General features: G+C 51.5%; 1 protein-coding gene across 1 annotated transcript; it reads left to right on the top strand.

Annotated features, from left to right (window-relative positions):
- Nucleotides 1-1,349: 1,349 nt before the first annotated feature.
- Nucleotides 1,350-14,438, top strand: KCNG4 (potassium voltage-gated channel modifier subfamily G member 4; the record flags this gene model as incomplete). The annotated part of the gene is made up of 2 exons (XM_079760029.1): nucleotides 1,350-2,102; nucleotides 13,668-14,438. The coding sequence occupies 2 exons, from the start codon at nucleotides 1,350-1,352 to the stop codon at nucleotides 14,436-14,438; spliced, it is 1,524 nt and encodes a 507-aa protein (XP_079616155.1).
- Nucleotides 14,439-21,282: the final 6,844 nt, after the last annotated feature.

Genomic DNA, 21,282 nt, shown 5'->3' with positions numbered 1-21,282 from the left:
CTGCTCATCTTCCTCTGGCCATACGTTGTAAACGAAGTAATGCATGCAGAATAGCCTAATGTGGTGTGGGGAGCAAGTGTGAAATGCATAGGCTGTGATTCAACTCTTCGCCGTCCGCCGGGATCCAACTGGCTCTGAAATGGAGAGGAACTTTTATTTCCATTCAGCGGCCGAGTGTTTCTCTTGATTGGAGTGCATCTTGGAATGTAAGGTTATAGATGCAATGAAAAGCATAGGAAACGGTTGCAGGATGCTGAGGATCACTATTATGGGGGTGATTTTTACAAAGGCATGGGCTAAATCTAAAACTCTATTCTAAATCAAGTGCCCCACATAGGTCTGAAATGGAGAGAGCATTAGAGGCCCCTCATTTTGCAGATGACAAGACCGAGGCCCAGAGAGGGGGAGTAACTGGCTCAAGGTCACACACAGGAGTAGCTGAGATAAGCACCCAACCTACATGGAGGAGCACCATCATGGAGTGTCCAGTCCTCCAAACGAGGAGGCAGGCAAGAGGGACAAGGTGACATCGTAGAGCTTCCCCTGAGAGTCAGATGCCACGTTAACCACGGTCACATTCCTTCTTCCATACACCCTTCTGTGCCTCTGTTTCTTTGTATATAAAATGGAAATAGTAATGTCGACCTCATGGGGTTGTTGAGATGGGTTAATAGAGGGAAGCATGTACAAGGTGCCTGGCTTCTCCGAAGCCTCTGGAACTGTTCTTAATATACACTTCCTGTATATCATTGCATGTAACCCTCATCGTGCCCCATGAGGTGGGCACTCAACCTTCCCTGGCTGCGTAGACGAAGCCAAGGGCTTAGAGTGCCTGAGTAGTCCACCTGTGGTGGCCGTCCACCAGGGGTCAGAACCTGGCAGTGAACTTGAGAACCTCTTACACACTTAAGCTCTGTTTTTACCAACTGCACCTTGCAAGGCTGATGCAAGTTTTGTCATGGAATGGGCGATGCTAAGATCAGAGAGGTTAAGGCACATGCCCGGGACCACACAGCCTAGAAGTGGCACAGTCCTGACTTGTCCAGCTCAGGACCCAGCTCCTCAAGTCCCAGTCGGTGTAATGTGTACTCCAGGGAGATTTTTTTTCTGAAAGATACATATATGCTCCACCAGGAGGGGATGGCATTGTCTCCCTTTGTTCACAGAAAGATCCCCAGTGAGCCCAACAAATCTGTGTTAGATGGCAGATGAAAAGAATGAAAAAATGCAGATACAGTGGCAGGAAAGTAAGCCTGAGACAATGTCTGTACCAACTAGGGCTCTGCCTGGTGACTGATTTCTCTCGCCTTCTTGCTCTTGCCCCTTTGGGTGCCAGGACATCTCCAGCGATGCCCATCACTTCCAGAGTCCGGGGCCTGCATCCCCGACACCGTCGCTCCAGCTCCTGCAGCCCTTTGAGCCAGCTCTTGCCTGGCTCCGCGGAGCCCCCGTCCATCAAGGGCCTGTACTACCGCAGGGCCCGGAAGGTGGGCGCGCTGGACGCCTCCCCCACGGCGGACCTCAAGAAGGAGATCCTGGTGAACGTGGGGGGCAGGCGGTATGTGCTCCCCTGGAGCACGCTGGACGAGTTTCCCCTGAGCCGCCTGAGCAAGCTCAAGTTCTGCCGGAATCAGGAGGAGATCGCGCAGCTCTGCGACGACTACGACGAGGACAACCAGGAGTTCTTCTTCGACAGGAGCCCCAGCGCCTTCGGGATGATCGTGAGCTTCCTGGCGGCCGGCAAGCTGGCCCTCCTGCGGGAGATGTGCGTGCTGTCCTTCCAGGAGGAGCTGGCCTACTGGGGCATCGAGGAGGCCAACCTGGAGAAGTGCTGCCTGCGGAAGCTGCTCAAGACGCTGGAGGAGCTGGCCGAGCTGCGCCGGGAGGAGGCGTCCCTGCAGCGCCAGCGGGAGGCGTGCGGCCCCGCCGTGGACACCTCGCGCTGCGGGCTCTGCATGAACTGGCTGCGGGAGATGGTGGAAAACCCGCAGTCGGGGCTGCCCGGGAAGGTCTTTGCCTGTCTGTCCATCCTCTTCGTGGCCACCACGGCCGTCAGCCTGTGTGTCAGCACCATGCCCGACATGAGGGCCGAGGAGGACAAGGTGAGTGGCTTCTGACCAGGGTCCCTTTCTCCTTCAGGCCCGGGGCCCACGAGACATGGGGCTCATGAAAACGTTTTAATGTCTCTGAAAATAAGGGGGGAAGTGACTATTATCCAGCAGGGATATATTCGTGTTTAGACCAGCGCGGTTGTAAAAGAGAACCTTTCAGGTATTTTTTGGAGGAAGAGGCCCACGAAGGCCACGGTACCTTGGGCCACGGAAGTCATGAGGTGGCCCTGCTTCTGATAGTGAACCCTGGACATGGACAAAGCCACCCCGGTTCTCACGGCTCCTGACTCTGTGACCGCTAGCAAACAGCTTCATTTCTCCCAGCCTCGGTTTCCTTCTCCGTAAAATGGGTAACATTTCTGTGAAGTTTTACACATTCTGGGCTCTCATGGACTTATTGAGCAGCTATTCTGTGCCACGTACTATGCCAGGCCACACACCCCTGCCTTCCCGAGCCATCATTCAGTGGGCATCCCAACTGCATTTTCAGGTGAAGAAACGGAGGCACAGGGCACTTAGCTTGCTCAGAGTTGCAGAGTAAATATGCCAATGGCGGTAGAGCTAGTCCGCCCTCAGTCTCCCTGCTTGGTACTTCACTCCCGCGCTCTCAGTCACTCTTGCTGAGTGGGGAACTGGGAGATGAGCTAACGTTTGGGTCTGCCCCAGGAGGCCAGGGCAAAAAACTCTCTTGCCTACTCCTGCACTCTCTTTCCAGGAGCCACAGGGATTCCAAGCCCCCCAGGGGGTCAGATGGTCTGAGAAATGAGATAAGAATCTAACGTGTTGCTGGGAAGGTATTGGCGAGCTTCAAACTGAGGTCTGGGTTGATTCCTAATTTAAAATGTTGCTCCTGCCCAGCTCTATACTCCTCCATGGCTCCCCATCACCCTAACTTACAGAGCTTACATTATAGTAGATGGAGGAAATACAGACATAAGACAGTGCACCCTATATATGACTCACAACTGTAATTAGTCGATGTGACTTCCCTTCCCTTAAAGATATATTCCATGGCAATATGGTAGGGTCAGAGAACTTTCCAGAGAGAGAGGACTTAGATGGAGAACCAGCCGGTTCCTCGCACAGAGGAGGCTCTCAGCAATTACTTGTTTAATAAAATGTATCTTATTCAACTTAGACATGTTTAGTCCTAAAGAAAACTAACCAAAATGTTCGACTTTCTAACAGCTCCCCGTCCCCCTCCCCCCAACAGGGGACTATAGCTCCAATCGTAGGCATTTTTTCATTCTTCAGCACGGTATCATGTGATTTAAGATCCTGCCCGTTCACAGAACACTGCCGTGAGAGATCGGGACAAGATAACTGGCCTTTGTCCCCCATTCCCAGAGGGTGCCCTTGATCCCAGTAGCGGAGGAGGGCCCCTGGATTTCCACCAGCCGGTTCCTCTTCGGGGGTGCCAGGGCGCCAGGATTTAGACGGTGCAGGGGGACAAGGTCTTTTCAACGCCCACTGCTCTGAACATCACCCAGGCTGTGAACCCAAGCTTAGTTTAATGGAAACTCGGAAAATCAAATGAGAGGTGGGCGAGAGGCCGCAGCCCCAGGCAGCCCCGAGTCGGAGCGGGGCAATCAGGCTGCCATTTCTGCTCCTGGTTACAGGGTGTCACCTTGGGAAGCCGCCTTGCCGTGTGCTGCCCCCAGAGAGGCTGGGAGGCGCGGCCCTCCAAAGAAGTGTGCCTGTTTCCCTGCTTTGATAATAATAACCATGTAGAGAGCCGGAACGCCGAGGACGGGGCTCTTATGTTCTTACATTTACATAAAAAGATGATGTTCTCTCCCTGCCACACATTCCTGGCTTTTCATTTTTGCCACCAAGGATGTCAGTCTGAACGCCTGGTGAGCTGAGGGCGGTGCTGGCCATGCTGGCAGGCTGCTTCTGGGGACAGGCTGTGCAGGGAGGCCCGGGGCCCCAGCGGTCCCCAGGGGCCCCAGCACCGCCCGCTCAGATGAATTAATGCCACCTGGCTATGACCCACAGGACCCCCCATCAGACTCTAAAGAAGCAGAACGCTGGGTTGGATGGAGAGTTAGAAGACACCCGAAGAAAGCAGTCTGCCTCTTCCCTTCTCTTCTAACTTCTCGCAGCAACGTCCCTTAGAGAAAACTCCGCAGTTGGGGTAAAACGGTCTGTGCCCCAAATTGCAAAAGGAGGAGGGAGGAGGCAGGATAGACAGAAAGGACCAAGCCGAGTGCCTAAGCACCTCTGGGAGCATTCAGGCCTTGCTGGGTTCCCCCGGGGAGCTCATCTCTGAGGGGATGAAAGAACGATGCTTGTTAGTCACCCCTCATGAGGCTGGCCTTTGACAGAACAAACTGAGTCCTGGCGGCAGCTTTGGAAAGTGGATACGTGGCTGCCCCCATTTTACAGGTGAGGAAACTGAGGCTCGGGGAAGTTTGATCACTTTCTGAAGGTCACAGTATGTAGCAGAACCGGACTTGCATCGCCTCTGCTTGGCTCTAAAACCGGCTTCCACCGCTGGGCCACGCTGCCTGTAGTCCGGATCCTTGGCCTCCGTAGCACGTAGCGTTTCGGAGGCAGCCAGACCTTGGGAAGTGCTTCTCTGTCTGGTGTGATGGTTCAGACCACAGACACTCTGGGATTGAATCTTAGCCCCGCCCCTTTACGACCTCATTGACCCCAGAAAAGTCAACCTTGTTGAGCCTCAGTTTCCACATCTGTAAAATGGGGATGTGATTAGCCCTTTCCTCAAGGGGTGACGGTGAGTTATTTGTGTAAGCAGTTGGAACGATGCTGACACATAAGAAGTGGTCAATAAAAGGTAGCTGTCATCATCATTATTCACTTATTCAGTACTAGTTAATAGGAAATCACAAGTTTTATTGATTTTTAGAGAGAGAGGAAAGGAGAGGGAGAGAGAGAGAAACATCGACCAGCTGCCTCCTGCACATCCCCCACTGGGGGATCAAACCTGCAATCGAGGCATGTGACCTAACCAGGAATCGACCTCTTGGTTCATGGGTCGGCAATGCTCAACCACGGGCCAGGCAAAATTAAGCATCTGAAAGTGAACAATTAATACAGTGGCAATTAAGTACAGTCACAATGTTGTGCAATCAAATTCCAAAAGAAACCCCTGTACCCATTAGGCAGTCACTCCCCATCCCTCTACCCCACCCCCACCACACCCCCAGCCCCGGCAACCACCAATCTGCTTTCTGTCTCCATGGATTTCCCTATTCCAGACATTTCATTTACATGGAATCATGTAATCCGTGGCCTTTTGTGTCTGGCTTCATTCACTTAGCATAATATGTAGCATGTCGGTACCTCACTCCTTTTTGTAGCTGAATAATACTTCACTGTTACGTCACGATTTGCTTATCCATCCATTTGGTGATGAATGCTGCAGCTTCCCCGGTTCTCTGCTTCCCTCTGCCCATGACCTCTGCAAAGACTGTCAACTCTGTCATTCACTTAGCGCCCTTCCACATGGCCTCAGCCCTCGCCGGGCAGGTCTGCAGGTCAGAGCACCCTCCCTCCCTCTGGGGGAGCTGAAGGTCACTGTCAGCTGCAGTCGAACACTCATTCCTCCTCTCTCCACCTCTTTCTTCCTCTGTGCTGTTCCTGAGACATCCCAACAGCTGCAGACAGAGAGTATCTCATCATGGAAAGGAGCCAGGTCTCTGTTTTGCTAGTCCTGGGTTCACATCCCAGCTGGGCCGCGCCCTGGCTCTGCCCTTGGACGAGTCCCTCTGTTTCTCTGTGCCTGTGTTTCCTCACCTGTCAGAGTGGATAACAATAACACCTACTCAGAGGGTGGCGATAGGATTGCACCATCCTATTTATCATGTGCTGGCACAGAGCGAACCCCACTGTTCTTGCCCACCGTTTGGGACTCAGCTCACACCCCTTCCACCTGCTCATTTGCTTTGCTCATCAACTTCTCTCCCAGCTCCACGGAACCCAAATGGCGGCGGCCAAGTCAGCGGCCAGGTGACTCAAATATCTTCTGTTTCCAGTGCCCATTGCCATCCTTCATGCAATCGTGGATCTTCCCTGAGGGCCTACTCAGTGCTGGGGACACAGTGTGCTGGGGTGCGCAGTGGTGACAGGCACAAACCTGCTCTCTCTACCTGCCTGGCAGCCTTTGCTCATTTCTCCTCCCACCTTGGATCTGCTCCTGTGCCCGAGGTCTGCTTGGTGCACACACCGGATTGCAGCTGCGCACAGTGCCCTGGGTCCCAGGTCTCAGGTGGGGCTTAGGGTGGGACCCCGGGGGCTCTGCTTCTCACTGGCCCTCACATCCTGCGCTGTGGCTCAGGCCTCTCGCTAAGGTACAGGGCCGGGGAAGGAGGCACAGAGATGTTTTAAAAGACCAGGTGGAGCCAGGACCGGTTTGGCTCAGTGGATAGAGCGTCGGCCTGTGGACTGAAAGGTCCCGGGTTCGATTCTGGTCAGGGGCATGTACCTTGGTTGCGGGCAATCCCCAGTAGGGGGTGTGCAGGAGGCAGCTGATCGATGCTTCTCTCTCATCGATGTTTCTAACTCTCTATCCCTCTTTCTTCCTCTCTGTAAAAAATCAATAAAATATATTTTTTAAAAAAAAGACCAGGTGGAACTACTGGGGACCCAGTGAACCTGCAGCAGGCTGCCCAGAGGCACAGGTGGGGGAAATCACGGGCAGAAGGAGGGAGGGCGGCAGGGAGGGCGGCCTGAGCTGAAGAGGAGGGACCAGCACTGATCTGAAGAGGAGGGAGAAGTGGCTGAATCTGGCCATGTTCCCAAGGGCAGCTGAGAGACTGCTGCAGGGTCAGAGAGGGCCGGTTCTAGAGGTTCCTTCTGGGAGGGGTTCCGGGCCCAGTTCTTGACTTTGGAGCCTTCCCCTCACCCTCTGTCTCTCACAGCGATGCCTGCCGGTCCCATTGGGAATATGGCCAGCGCCCTCCTCCTGTGGGTGCAGCTCGACTTTGGGGCTGCAATTAATAAAAAGCCTCGCGCTGGAGCCAGCGTCTCCTCCCCAGCTCCACAACAATCGCAGCTCTCTGTCTTCTCCCCGTTGAGTGTCTCCGTTTTCTGGACGGGGCCCACCTTTCCTGAGTCTGTAGTTCACGCTGCTCCTCCTGCCTGGTCATGCTCCCCCCTCGGTGCCCAGTTCCTAGTCCCCATCTGCTTAGCTCCACACACTCCCAGAGCCCCTTCCCAGGGTTGGGGAGTGGGGGCAGCTGGGAGGAGGGAATACAGGGGATGGGGAGGACCTGGGGAGGGGGTTTTTGGCTCAAGGCAAAGGGAGAGTAAGGAGAGTGTTCTGGAAGGCTTGTAAAGGAGGCAAGCGATGGCAAAGAGGAAGGGAGAGGAATGAATCAGCACAGCCAGACCCAGAAAAGTGTCAAAGGAATCAGCCCAGACTTGAGGCCAGGGCCGGAGGCAAAGAGGGGGCGGTGATCACGGGCAGGAAGGAGGGAGGTCTGAGCTGCGGAAGAAGCTGTGGGACCAGCACTGAGCTAAAGAGGAGGTGAGAACTGCCTGGATCTGGCCGTGCTCCCAAGGGGAGCTGGCAGGCATCGCCATGAGAGGCAGAGGGCGAGGGGGAAGCTCCAAGGTCAAGAATTCAGCCCGGGTCCCTCCCAGATGGAACTTCTAGAACCGGCCCTCACTGATCCTGTGGCAGTCTGCCGGGCAGCCTGCCCAGATGGACCCCAGGGACAGTGGCTTTGCCCTCAGAAAGCCCTGCCCACCCTCTGACCCGGAGTCCTTCAGCGCAGCTCGACTCTGGAGCCAAGAAATCGGGGCAAGGCTGAGGGACCCCTGCCTACTGCCTCCTCACCCAGGCCTGACCCTGGTTTCTTTTTTAAGTTAAATTCGCATCCTACAACATTCATCCTTTTAAAGTGCCATCAGAGGGTTTTAGTGTACAGTTGTGCAATCGTCACCGCTATCTCATTTCAGAACATTTTCATCATCCCAAAAAGGAACTCTACACGCACCAGCTATTTCCCATCCTCCCACCCCCCAGGCCCAGGCCACCACAACCATACTTTTTGTCTCCATGGATTTGCCTTTTCTGGACGTTTCCTATGAATAGGACCATACAATCAATATCTGGCCTTTTGTGTCTGGCTTCTTACACTGAGCATAAGGGTTTCAAGGTTCATCCAAGTTAAAGCATGATCAGTACTTCATCCATTTTTATGGCTGAACTAGAGGCCCGGTGCATGGATGACACCAAATGTTGTTTATTCATTCTTCAGTTGATGGGCGTTTAGGTTGTTTCCACTTTGGGGTTGTTATGAATAATGCTGCGATGGATGTTCGTGTACAAGTTTTGGTGTGGATGCCTCTTTTCAATTCCTTCAAGTATATACCTGGGAGTGGAATTGCTGGGCCAGATAGCAAATGCATGCTTAACCTTTTGAGGAACCACCAGTCTGTTTTCCACAGCAGCTGTACCATTTTACATTCCCACCAGCAATGTTTGGGGTTCTCATTTCTCCATCCTCTCCAATACTTGTTATATTTTGTCTTTAGAATCCTAGCCATCCTCATGAGTGCGGAGTGGTAGGTATCTCATTGTAGTTTTGATTTCTGACCCAGTTTGGGTTTTATTAAACTTTTCATGATGGAAAATTTTAGGCATTTGCAGAGTAAACCGAATAATATAATGCACCCAAGTATCAATAACTCAGCTTCCACAATTGTCCACAGCTGCCATTCTTTTCTTTTTTAAAAAAAAAATGTTTTTATTGATTTCAGAGAGAGTAAGAGAGAGGGAAAGAGAGAAACATCAGTGATGAGAGAGAATCATTGATTGGCACGCCCTCTACTGGGGACCAGGCCTGCAACCTGGGCATGTGCCCTGACTGGGAATCTAACTGACCTCCTGGTGCATAAGTTGATGTTCTACCACTGAGCCACACTGAACCAGCAACACATCTCCACCCTTGTTCTCTTTCTTTCCATCCCCCCCCACTCCCAGTTGCTTATTATCATTCATGTTATTATTTTACAGTCTTATAAGTAAAATGCATATGCATTAAAATGCACAATGTATTTAGCTGTACAACTTAACAATTCAATAGCCCCATCGCCCCAGAAAATTCTCTCATGTCCCTTTACAGTCAATCGCTACCCACCCAGAGGCAGCTACTGTTTGGGTGATGTTGCCCACCCTAGATGAGTTTTGCCTGTCCTTGAACTTCACGTAAATGGAGGTATACATCTGGCTTGTCTTGCCCGACATCCTGTCTGTGAGATTCGCCCACGTGGTTGCATTGCTCACACCTCCAGCCTTCTCAGGCGGACTCACGCTCTCCTTCACTGCGTGAGGGAAGCAGAGCACTCCTCACTCCTGCTGGTGGCAAGACCCCCCCAGAGGGTGACCAGCCATTTTGGTTTGCCAAGGACTGAGGGGGTTCTGGTGACCTAGGACTTTCCGTGCTCAAATCCAGAAAGTTCTGGGCAATCCAGGATGAGTTGTTCGCCTCACCTCCAAAAGACAACCAGAGCCCTGGCCGGTGTGGCTCAGTTGGTTGGGTGTCGTCCCATACCCTGAAAGGTTGCCAGTTCCACTCCTGGTCAGGGCACACGCCTGGGTTTCGGGCTCAATCCCTGGAGGCAGCCGATTGATGTTTTGCTCTCACATCGATGTTTCTCTCTCTCCCTCTCCCTCCCTCTCTAAAATCAATTAAAATATTTATTGTAAAAAAACAAAAACAAAACAACCCACAATGGAAACTTCCTCAGAGAGAAAAAAAGTAACATTTTTTCCCTTTCTCCCTCTCCCTCCCTCCCTTTCTAAAAATCAATTAAAATATTTATTATAAAGAAAAACCCACACACACAGTGGAAACTTCCTCAGAGAGAAAAAAGTAACATTTTTTCCCCCTTTCTATTTTTCTTCCAATATTGACTGGCCTGGGAATAATTTCCTGAGCTGGAGCCCCACAAATCCCTGCTGCCCCTCCGCTGGCTGCTAACCGGGCGTTTCTCTGGGACCAGGGCTGGGAGGTTGGTTTAAGGATGCGGAGCAGAGCGGCAATGCAGGGGGTGACTGGGCAGAGCAAGCACTTGCTGCAGTGCGGGGAGGTGGCCAGCACAGCAGGGCCAGGCCGCGGGAAGGAAGTGGCTGGTGCGTGCCTTGAATATCCAAACGCCAGCACAGGGCAGAGAGAGGACCCACAGAGCCTTCTCAGGAGTCACCTTCCTGAGCTTTGGGTCACTGGCCTGGAACACTTAGTTATTCCCAGCTGCCGCAGGCTCTTAAGCCAGAAGGAAAAATCCCAGACTGTCAGTGACGGAAGAGGCCTTGTAGGGAGAAACTGGCCCGGAGTCTGAAAAACATCCAGGTGCCTCTGAGTCAACAGTGGGTTTTGCCAAAATTCAGCTTCCTGGACCCCAACCCAGGGTTTGGCTTTTGTGATGGGGCCCTAAGAATCTGCATTTATAACAAGCACCCTGGGGATTCTGATGCATGGGGTTCTAATTCAGCTTTGATAGATACTGCTTCTGTTCCAACCTCTTCGTTGGAAACTGGAGCACAGAGAGGGGCAGTGACTGCTGTTTGGTCACACAGCAAATTTGTAGCAGGATTGATGAATCAGGATCCTTAAACTCCTGTGCCCTCCAGGATCCTAAAGAAACTGGGCAGTCATGGCAAAGGCCTCCCAATATGTTGGAGAATGTCCTCAGGTTCCCGTAGAATCCAGCAATAGGAGGAGGATATGGCTACCTTAAACTGACCAGTCAGGCTATGTCTGTGCCCAGTCACTCATCTCATAAAGGTAGTATAGTGTGTCTGCAGGTGCCACAGCCTGCTACCTGCTTTACACGCATCATTTCCATTCATCACAACTTCTGGAGCAGAGAACAGTAAGTCCAGAGGGACTAAATGACATGCCCGAGTAAGCGGAAGTGAGGGATTTGAACCTGGTCACAGACACTCTGGATCCCACACCCTCAACAGCATTCCCACCACCTCCCACCCCTTCAGTAGACCAGGTACAAGTGAAGAGAAAGTTGCCCAGCCTTGGACAGGCAGACAAAGAGCGGAACAGACCAGCCTGTTTTTCTTTCTCCAGCGGCCAGACATAAAGGACATTTCAATTTAGTTGTCCTGTGGGCCCAGGCACTGGAAATAATTTCTTTTTCCACTTCAGAGCTTTTTAGTCCAAATAAAACTGTGGTTGTCAACATTTTGCTTTTCACTCAGGCAACTGGCTTTGTCATTCGTTTACTCATCCATCATAAGTATATATAATTTAGAGTCAGGTTCTCAACTCTGGCTTCACATTAGAATCATCTATGGGGCTACTGGAAAATTCTACTGCTCAGGCTCAAACCTAGACCAATTACAGAATCTCTGAGGTCCCAGCCCAGACGTCAGGATTCTTTTCAAAGCTCCCCAGGTGATTCTGCTCTGCAGCCTAGGTTAGGAACCACTGCACGGGACCAAATTTAATGTGCGTACAAATCACTCCGGGGTCTTGTTAAAATGCAGATTCTGATTCCTCAGGGATGGAGAAGGGCCCACAATTCTGTGTTTCTAATGAGCTCCCAGGGGAGGGGATGTTTCTGGTTAGAGGACCACACTTGGAGTAGCAGGGGGGCTGGTGGGACTCTGTTAGAAGCCAAAGGTAGGGAGTGTGAATGGCCCACCAATGAAGCCACAACAGCCCCCACCTAGCTGGGATCTCTAGACAATTGTGTGAACAGTTGCAATCCATGTCACCAGGGTGGTTCTAGGGACACGGGAGTCCTCTCTGCCCCATACCCCCAACCCCCCAGAAACAACATCTGCTTCCCTAGTACTTTACCCCACCCAGAGACTAGCTCAGGGCCTGGCACAAGGTGAACCCTTTAGACAGTTTTGTTGGATGAATGAATGAGGGATGACAGGCAAAGGAGTTACAAAATAGAGTGTACGGGCTAAGAGACCATCTACTATGTAAGGGAGTCATTTCACTGCTCAGAACCATGTCCTGGGCCATAAAATGAGGTTGTGCTGCCTGCTCACAGCATCATTGTGGGGCTTAAGGGACAGCACTTGTGCACAAGAGGGGCTTATACAGGGAAAGGTGAAGGTTGGCTGCTATAACAAAGAGGCCCCAAGATGGAATGGCTTTAAACAAAATAGAAGTTGATTTCTCTCACAAAGAGGGATCGAGGTGAGTGGGCAGCTCTCATTCGGAGACCCAGATTTCTTTTTGCCAGCCCTGGTACTCCATCCTCCGTGGGGCAATGGTCCAATCTACTGGTTCCAAGCTAGGTTGCAGGGCCAAATGGGTTGTCCTGGCTCACAGGCAGAAAGCATGTTCAGGAATTCACACCAACATATTAAGTTCTGGAACCAGAGGTGGCATGCCTCACTTCTGTTCACATCCCACAGGTGGGGACTTACTTCTTTGGCAACACCTAGCTGCAAGGGAGATTGGAAAGATAGTCTCTGGTCCAGCTGAGCAGCCATGCACCCAGCCGCAACTTGATAACTATGTAAAAAGAGGGCTTTGGTGGACAACTAAGAGTCTACAGCACAGCTCAATCAAGATAAACAGATACTATCTTACCTAATAATAGACAAACATGTAAATTGACCATACCTCCGCTATGCCCACAGCCAATCAGAGTGAGTATGCCAATTAACCCAACAAAGATGGCAGGTTAATTTGCATATGCAGGCACTGAGCGGCCGGGAGGGGCAGGATGCCTTCTATGAGGGGGAGAGGTGGGAGGAGCGGAGGGAGCTACAGGAGCGGTGCTCTGGTCAGAAGCGAGGACTTGCTGGCTCCCAAGCGGCTGGGAGTGAAGCCAGGGAAGGAAGGCCTATTCTTGCATGAATGTCGTGCAACGGGCCTCTAGTATAGAATAAAGTCCTAGCTGGTTTGGCTCAGTGGATAGAGCATTGACCTACGGACTGAAGACTCCTGGGTTTGATTCCGGTCAAGGGCATGCACCTCAGTTGCAGGCTCCTCCCTGGCCCAGGCCCTGGTCGGGGCTCGTTCAGGAGGTAACCAATTGATGTGCTTCTCTCACATCAATGTTTCTCTGTCTTTCCCTCTCTCTTCCACTCTCTCTAAAAAGCAGTGGAGCCGAAACCGGTTTGGCTCAGTGGATAGAGCGTCGGTCTGCGGACTCAAGAGTCCCAGGTTCGATTCCGGTCAAGGGCATGTACCTTGGTTGCGGGCACATCCCCAGTAGGGGGTGTGCAAGAGGCAGCTGATCGATGTTTCTCTCTCATCGATGTTTCTAACTCTCTATCCCTCTCTCTTCCTCTCTGTAAAAAATCAATAAAAATATATTTTTTTAAAAAAGCAGTGGAAAAATACCTTTGGGTAGGATTAACAACAACAATAACAAAAGAGAATAAAGAGAGAGTACATAGTACATATAGAATATATTTAATATGTAGAATCTATATGTGGAACCGATATCTATATCAACATTCAACATATCAATATTCCATATATATCTATGTATATTGCTGTCCATATAGATATATGGAATCGCCTTTCGGCGTGGTCATTTCCCCCATGTCCGGTGCTGTTGCGGTCCGCTCTACCCTGCGTTCTGTCGCTTCTCCAGGGGGAGTGCTCTCAGAAGTGCTACTACATTTTCATCGTGGAGACCATCTGTGTGGCGTGGTTTTCCCTGGAGTTCTGTCTGCGGTTTGTCCAGGCCCGCAACAAGTGCCAGTTCTTCCAAGGGCCCTTGAACATCATCGACATCCTGGCCCTCTCCCCCTACTACGTGTCCCTGGTGGTGTCCGAGGAGCCCCGGGAGGACGACGAGCGGCCCGGCGGGAGCTTCTACCTGGAGAAGGTGGGGCTGCTGCTGCGCGTGCTGCGGGCGCTGCGCATCCTCTACGTGATGCGCCTGGCCCGCCACTCGCTGGGGCTGCAGACGCTGGGCCTCACCGTGCGCCGCTGCACGCGCGAGTTCGGCCTGCTCCTCCTTTTCCTCTGCGTGGCCATCACCCTCTTCTCCCCTCTGGTCTACGTGGCCGAGAACGAGTCCGGGCGGGTCCTGGAGTTCACCAGCATCCCGGCCTCCTACTGGTGGGCCATCATCTCCATGACGACGGTAGGCTACGGAGACATGGTCCCGCGCAGCGTGCCGGGCCAGATGGTGGCCCTCAGCAGCATCCTGAGTGGGATCCTCATCATGGCCTTCCCAGCCACGTCCATCTTCCACACCTTCTCGCACTCCTACTTGGAGCTCAAGAAGGAGCAAGAGCAGCTGCAGGCCCGCCTCCGCCACCTGCAAAATGCCGCCACAGCCAGCGAGCGCGAACTCCTGAGTGACGTGGACGACCTGATCCTGGAGGGACCCACCTCCCCCATCAAATACATTTAGCTCCAAACCCCCATGAACACGCCAGGACTTCAATCCAGGACTTCATTCCGTGGGCCTCGGCTGACATGGGCCGGAAGCAGCCATAGACCATATGGTGGTACGTTTCCAGAGCTCGGGGGCAGCTCCTGAAGCTAAGAGGGGCTCAAGGCCAAAATTGGGGTGGTTGTGATTCCTGAGCCTCCTGGCCACCACGATCCAGGCTGACCTTATCCAGGTCACTTGTCTTTCCTCCTCTCCCTACCCCTCCCTCAGCACATCTAGTTTTGCTAGGTTAAGTCAGTCTATATTCTCATTTCCTTCCCTAGCAGTCTCCAGTATCCCACGCTGGGTTCCAGACTCCTGTGAACTGAGCCTACAGAGCTCCATCCATCCATCCCCAAAGACCCTCTTTCCTGGGCCACCCCAGCACCAGGAACTGAAGTGGAGAGTCCAGTCACTGCAAACCAGTTCTTCCGCTCATGGCTACCAATGGTTTCCTAGTGTAGCCACCTTCCCCCGGCTCTGGAAGCTCTTATCCAAGAGGACAGACTGGCCTCTTTGAGTTAATGGCACCGTGGCTGCAAGCCTGCCATCCTTCCTGAGTTGCCTGGGACCTGGGCAGGAGTGCCACTTGTCAGCACAGCAGGACCTCCTTGGCCAACTGGACTCCTGGTGGGACATTCTCCAACTATCCAGTCCTTGGCCTCAAAGGCGAACTCTTGTAGGGCTCTGCATTGTCCCTCGAGAGGTCTGTTCCTGCTGCTGGTTCCTCCAGCACTGTGGGACCTAGGTTCTCCACCCTCCGCTAAGCCACCATGGACACAGCGTGGAAACAAGGGCAGCCTTAGGATCTGCCCCTTGCCGGCACCCTGGACCAAGCCCTTGATGCCAGAGAACAGGCATCCTCAGCTTATATTTAAATGTATCTATTGATTTATCCATTCATTCACTAACAAATTTGGCCCTTTACATCCAGTTAGGAGGCAGATGTAGGACCAAGTCATTCGAGATAAAAGCAGTGCACGCTGAGTGAGACCAGAGAGGAAAGAGCAATGAATTCTGAGCATCGGGCTCACAGAGGTCCTTCACAGAGACACAGGAAGGGTTGAGTATGGAGGGATGTTGGGAGAAAACGCTGGAAAGGTGGGGTGGGGTGAGAAGGTGGTGGGCTGTGGGTGCTGTGCAGAGGATTTGGAAGTTTTGGTAATGGAAAGGAGATGTTGGAAATGCTGGAGGAAGAAGTGATGTGAGTGGACTGCAGGGGTGGATGAAGATGATCGAATGGGATGTGGGAAAACCAGTTTGGAACAGAGAACAATTGAGTAATTCAGGTGATATCAGAGGGCCCACCTCCTATGAGTTCTTCATGGTACAGGGGGATGAAAATCCTGGCATCTTGTCTATTGTTTCCCAGCAAAGCACACCTGGGAGAGATCTCAATGGCACCTCCCATGAGTGACTCGGCCACTTCTCGCTCCAGCTCTGCCTGTCACTGGGACTGGCTTCCACCCAGGCATCTCCATTTTCCTCTGTGCCACATACCAGGCTTTTTTTTTTTTTTTTCACCATACCAGTATCTTAACAAAAATGTGCAGGGACTGAAAGAAAAATAGGTGAGCTCATCACCAACATTACGAGGTTCTATAGTTTCTTAGTACACACCCAGTGGACATTATCTACTAAATTAGAAGTGGAAAATTGGAACCAATTGCTCGTATGTGGGGCTTAATTAAATGGTCTATTTTTTCTCCCAGCGATGTTCTGGGGGGGCTAGTCTAGCCTCATGGAGCAGACTTTCCTTCATGCTGATTGGATGTTGAAGGGATGACAAGCGAGTTGCTAGGTGGTCTCTTTACCCCTATTGGCTGCAAGGAGTCTGTGATTGCCAGAAGGGCTTGTTTTAACTGAGGCCAATGGGTGTGACTATAACCAAAGGGAGAAATTTGCCAGCTGTAGGCAAAGAGCAGATGGCCTTTTCTTCAAGCCATTTCATGTTGCATTGATACATCTCTAAGAGATAACTTTAAAATGTTTATTCAACATCTCTCTAGCCAGAGTTGAGCCTAAAGAGTGACTTGGGAATGGATGGGTTAATTCTTCAATGAAATGCAAGTGGGGCTCTACCCACTGACTCTATTTTGACGGCCTTTAGGACTTGAGAAATTGGTAACTGGAAGGCCTGTCAGAAGACAGTCTGAGCAGACAGTTTCCCTGAGAGGATCGGTGAACCTCTGGAGATGATGCATTTCAAGTGCACAGCTTTGAAATAGGGTCCATTGATTTAGTCATCTCCTCAAAGGAATCCATGATCCCACAAAAAGAATAAAAAAGTTCGTACGTAGATCATCTCTTGCATTTTAAGATGGAGAGACCAAGGCTCAGAGAGAAAAAGCCACCTGCCCGAGGCCACACAGCCAGTTCAATTAGTTAGTCCAAGTCCCCTGGTTCCCAGCGGGACACTCCTTGTAGTATATCATGCTGCAGCTCTGAGGCTCGTATGACACCGTACCCAAGCCCTCAAAGAAAATAGTCAAGACAAGATTATAACAACACTCTGCCATGCCTTCCTGAGCAGAGTAAATAAGGTTGTCTTGGGATATCTTGGGTACCAACTCTCCCCCTTCCTTCATTGTATAACGGTGGACCTGGAAATTTATTTCACTTCTTCTTCTTACTGATCCCATGAAAAGGGTGGATGAGGTGGTGGTTAAAGTCCCTCCCAGCATGGACAGTCCATGATTCTGGGAAGTACAGTTCATTGCAGCATTTTATACCATGGAGGGGCAGGTAAGAAACAAGGAGAAAGGTTAGGAAAAACAGACCATAGCCACTGACTATCCATAGACTTGCTCCCTTAGCAAAAATCAGTGAGTAGTTCTACTTTAAATAGTTCACTGACATCTCTGTAAAACAGCTGCCTGCCACGTTGCTACCCACCCACCTGAGCTCCTCACCCCCGCCTCCCCACCCCCCACCCCCGCCGCCCTATGCCCCTCAGCACCTGGCTACATGGCTGTTCCTGCCCCAGCTGCCTGCCCCTCTCACCAGCATTAAACTCCCTGCCTCATCCTCACACTGAAATGCTAATAATGGGCACCACTTATTGAATGATATTTAGGCACCGGGCAAGTGATTTTTTAAAAATATTTTTATTGATTTCAGAGAGGAAGGGAGAGGGAGACAGAGACAGAAACATCAATGATGAGAGAGACTCATTGCTCGGCTGCCTCCTGCACGCCCCCTACTGGGATCCAGCCTGCAATACGGGCATGTGCCCTGACAAGGAATTGAACTGTGACCTCGTTCATAACTTGACACTCAACCATGGACCCACACTGGCCAGGAAGGCAAGTGATTTTTTTAACATCTTATTTGGAAAAAGATGTTAAACTCACACACACAAAAATGTTGCAAGAACAAAAATAGTACATAGAACACTTGAATACACATCTTTTTAAAAGGTGTTGCCTCATTTGCTTTATCATTTTCTCTATTTTTTATTAGACACACAGGGCATGCTTTTGTGGACCATGTGAGAGTAAGTTGACTGCGTCATGCCCTTTGCTTTCAGAACTTTAGGACGTGGTAACTGAAGGCCTCTCAGACCACCCGTCCAAGGCTTCTCAGCTGAGAGTTCCCATGAGGTTCTGTGACCTCTGGAGATGACCTGCAACAAAGAATGTGTATGTGACGTTGTTTCAAAGTGCAGTGTCCAGAGATTTCATCGGATTCTCAAAGGAATGCATGATTCTCCCTCAGAATGAAGGATAGGAAGCTCTGAAGTAAACCAGGCCCTTCTTTATAAGATGGGGAGCCCAGGAAAGCCCGATCCTAAGGAGATTCTCTTGTAAAACGACGTGCAGTCATCCACGTCAGCGCATTTAACTTGGATGCAATAGTTTAATCTAATCTACTGTCTGTTCCAATGTTGTCAGCTTACCTAATAATATCCTCGCTAGCCTTTCCCCGGCAGGACAGGGTCCAGCGTAGGATTGGATATTGCATTTACGTGTCCTGTCTCTTTAGTCTCCTGTGATCTAAACCTGTCCCCCTTTCTTTGACGTAGATGACATTGAGCTTCTGGATGCATATACACCCTCCTTAGTAATAGAACTGCTCCGTGATTCCTCGTGCGTGGATCGAGACTGTGCATTCCCGGACAGGCGCTGCATTCGTGAGGTTGTGTCCCTCTCTGGGTATCACAACTGGGGACACCATGCTCTCTCCAGTGACAGATGAGCCCCTTATTTAGGAGGTAACCCCAGGAGACTCTGGCAGGGAGTGGAGAGCGAGAAAGGGAGGGAGAGCTGGCATTCCAATAAGAAACAAAATTAACTTCTGCTCCTGTGCAGGCCACACAGAACCTGACTGAAGGCCGGGTGTGTGCAGGTCAGTCACCTCGGGCAGCCTCTGTGAGAAGAGAGTGTCTGCCCGGAAGGTGAGCTAGTCCCTGAGACTCAGAGCAGGTGACCTCTTTCCACCTGCCACCAGGAGGGGACCCTGCCAGCTCAGGACCCTGCCTCATAGATTCTTAGAGCTAAGAGTACCGTTAGGGTCACCAGACCCAATCTGCCCATTTTACAGTTGTGGACACAGAGGCCCAGGGAGGGGACTTAATGTGGCAAGTCACACAGCCAGGGTCAAAGCCAGGACTCACCCAGCATTTGACATCTACCCCAGGGGCACCTCCAGGAACACAATGTCGGTTAAAAAGAGAATGAAACCAAGGACGCGGCAGGCTGTCTCCCGGGCCCTGTGGCTCCTCTGTTATCTGAAGCAACTTTGGCTGAGGCTGCACAGAGCCGGGCCCTGCCTCAGCGCAGCCTGCTCTAGAGGTCACATGGAGAATGTGTGACAGTCATTCACCTTTGCTGTAAGGGGGATGGAGCCAAGGAAAAGGGAACAAATTTGGGCGCCCTGAGCTAAAATTAGCCAATCTTGCTGTTCTGAAGGCTTCCCTGGTTCTCTGCCAACGACCAGCTTGAAATAAGATCCCCTGGAAAGTTCAGTTTCACCTGGCACCTTCCTAACTAATCTGCTGGAGAGCACCCCCTCTCCCCGACACCAAGAGAACATTAAACAATATTAAGAAGTGATGTTGTGGCCTCTCTGGTATATTGGGGCAGGTCTAATGGCAGGGCCTGCTGGGGCTGACCTTGGGATGTGGGAGGGGGTGAGAGGATCCCCCAAATGAGAGGTGGCAGGGGTCAGGGGTCTCCTATCCCAGGGCCACCGCCAAGTCAGAAGTCAGGAGGGGCAGTTGTTGGGTTCTGGGGCAGTATTTCTTAAGTGCCTGCCATGTGCCAGACCTTGTTCTAGCTCAGGGAGACAGTAGTTAGCAAGACAGATGCTAACTAGCTTGGCTGAGGCTGCACAGAGCCCAGCCCAGCCCTGCCCCTGGCGGTCTGCTCTAGATGTCACGGGGAGAATGGGCCACTGTCATGACTCACCTTTGCCGTGAGGGGCATGGGAGGAGGGAGATCCGCAGGCAGACCACAGAGAAGTCCAGAAGGAAATAAACAGGTAAGTCCTAGGAAGGAAGAGGGCAGCGTGGGAGTAGCCATACGTGGAAGCCGAATTTGAACAGGCTTCTGAGGTTGCAATGGATTTGCCAACATCTAGTTCCTCTTCCAGTCTCCCTGCAGGTAGGGGAGGCAGGGCCGAAGTTCTGGTCATGGGGATGTGGAAACACCCCTGCATGATCCTCTACACCAGTGGTTCTCAACCTTCCTAATGCCGCGAACCTTTAATACAGTTCCTCATGTTGTGGTGACCCCCAACCATAAAATTATTTTGGTTGCTACTTCATAACTGTAATTTTGCTACTGTTATGAATCGTAATGTAAATATCTGTGTTTTCCGATGGTCTCTCAACCTGCTAGCGACCCACAGGTTGAGAACCGCTGCTGTAGAGCCTAAGATCATCGGAAAACACAGATATTTACATTACGATTCGTAACAGTAGCAAAATTACAGTTATGAAGTAGCAACGAAAATAATTTTATGGTTGGGGGTCACCACAACATGAGGAACTGTATTAAAGGGTCGCGGCATTAGGAAGGTTGAGAACCACTGCTCTACACTCTCCCTCCTGCAAGTTGCATGCAGACTCAAGGAATACTCAAAGCCCAAAGGCAGGGCTAGTGAACCACATCCAGCCCGGTGCCTGGGTTGTAAGTGAAGTGTTCCTGAAACACAGCCAGGCCCACTCATGCGGATATTGCCTATGGAGCTTTTGGGCTGCACCGGTACAGCTGAGTCGTGCAACAGAGACTGTCACGGCCTTCAAGCTGGAGATACTTACTCTGGTGCTTTGCACAAGTTTGCCGGCCCAGCCCTAAGAGCAATGGAGCCACAACATGCAAGTAGCTGCATCCCGAACTTCCGCATGCTGATCACCTGCATCAGTGGATTGTACAAGCAAGAGAACCCTTCTCCTGTGTAAGCCACTGACACTGGGGGATTGTGTGTCACAGCAGTTGGTCCACCCCCCCACCTGCACCCCACAAAGTGCTCGTTTCCTGTAGAAGCTTCCAAAGTCCTTCTTGGGCCAGACATCCCCTGGCCACTAGCCCTGGTGGGATGAAAAGCCTGGCTCTCCCACCATCTTGGGGAGAGCCAATCTGTACCCAAAGTACAACAGCAAATCTCCATGGGGAAAACGTGCACCAAACCCATTACCAGCTCACCCAGAGCAGAGCCAACGTCCATGTGTGACGTCTTGTCAGCAGACACTTGCTCCAGGCAATGAGCTATTTTCTTTTCATGATGACCCAGAACCATCACTGTTCAGTCCTATAAACGTGTCTAAAAGTCACCAGCCTCCACCCCCAGCCCATTTCTACCTTCAGTGGCAGGGCCGGGG

Source organism: Cnephaeus nilssonii, assembly GCF_951640355.1.
Source record: "Cnephaeus nilssonii genome assembly, chromosome: 20".
Classification (NCBI taxonomy): Eukaryota; Metazoa; Chordata; class Mammalia; order Chiroptera; family Vespertilionidae; genus Cnephaeus; species Cnephaeus nilssonii.
Note: the sequence above shows the minus strand (reverse complement) of the source record. Positions and strands in the feature narration are given on the sequence as shown.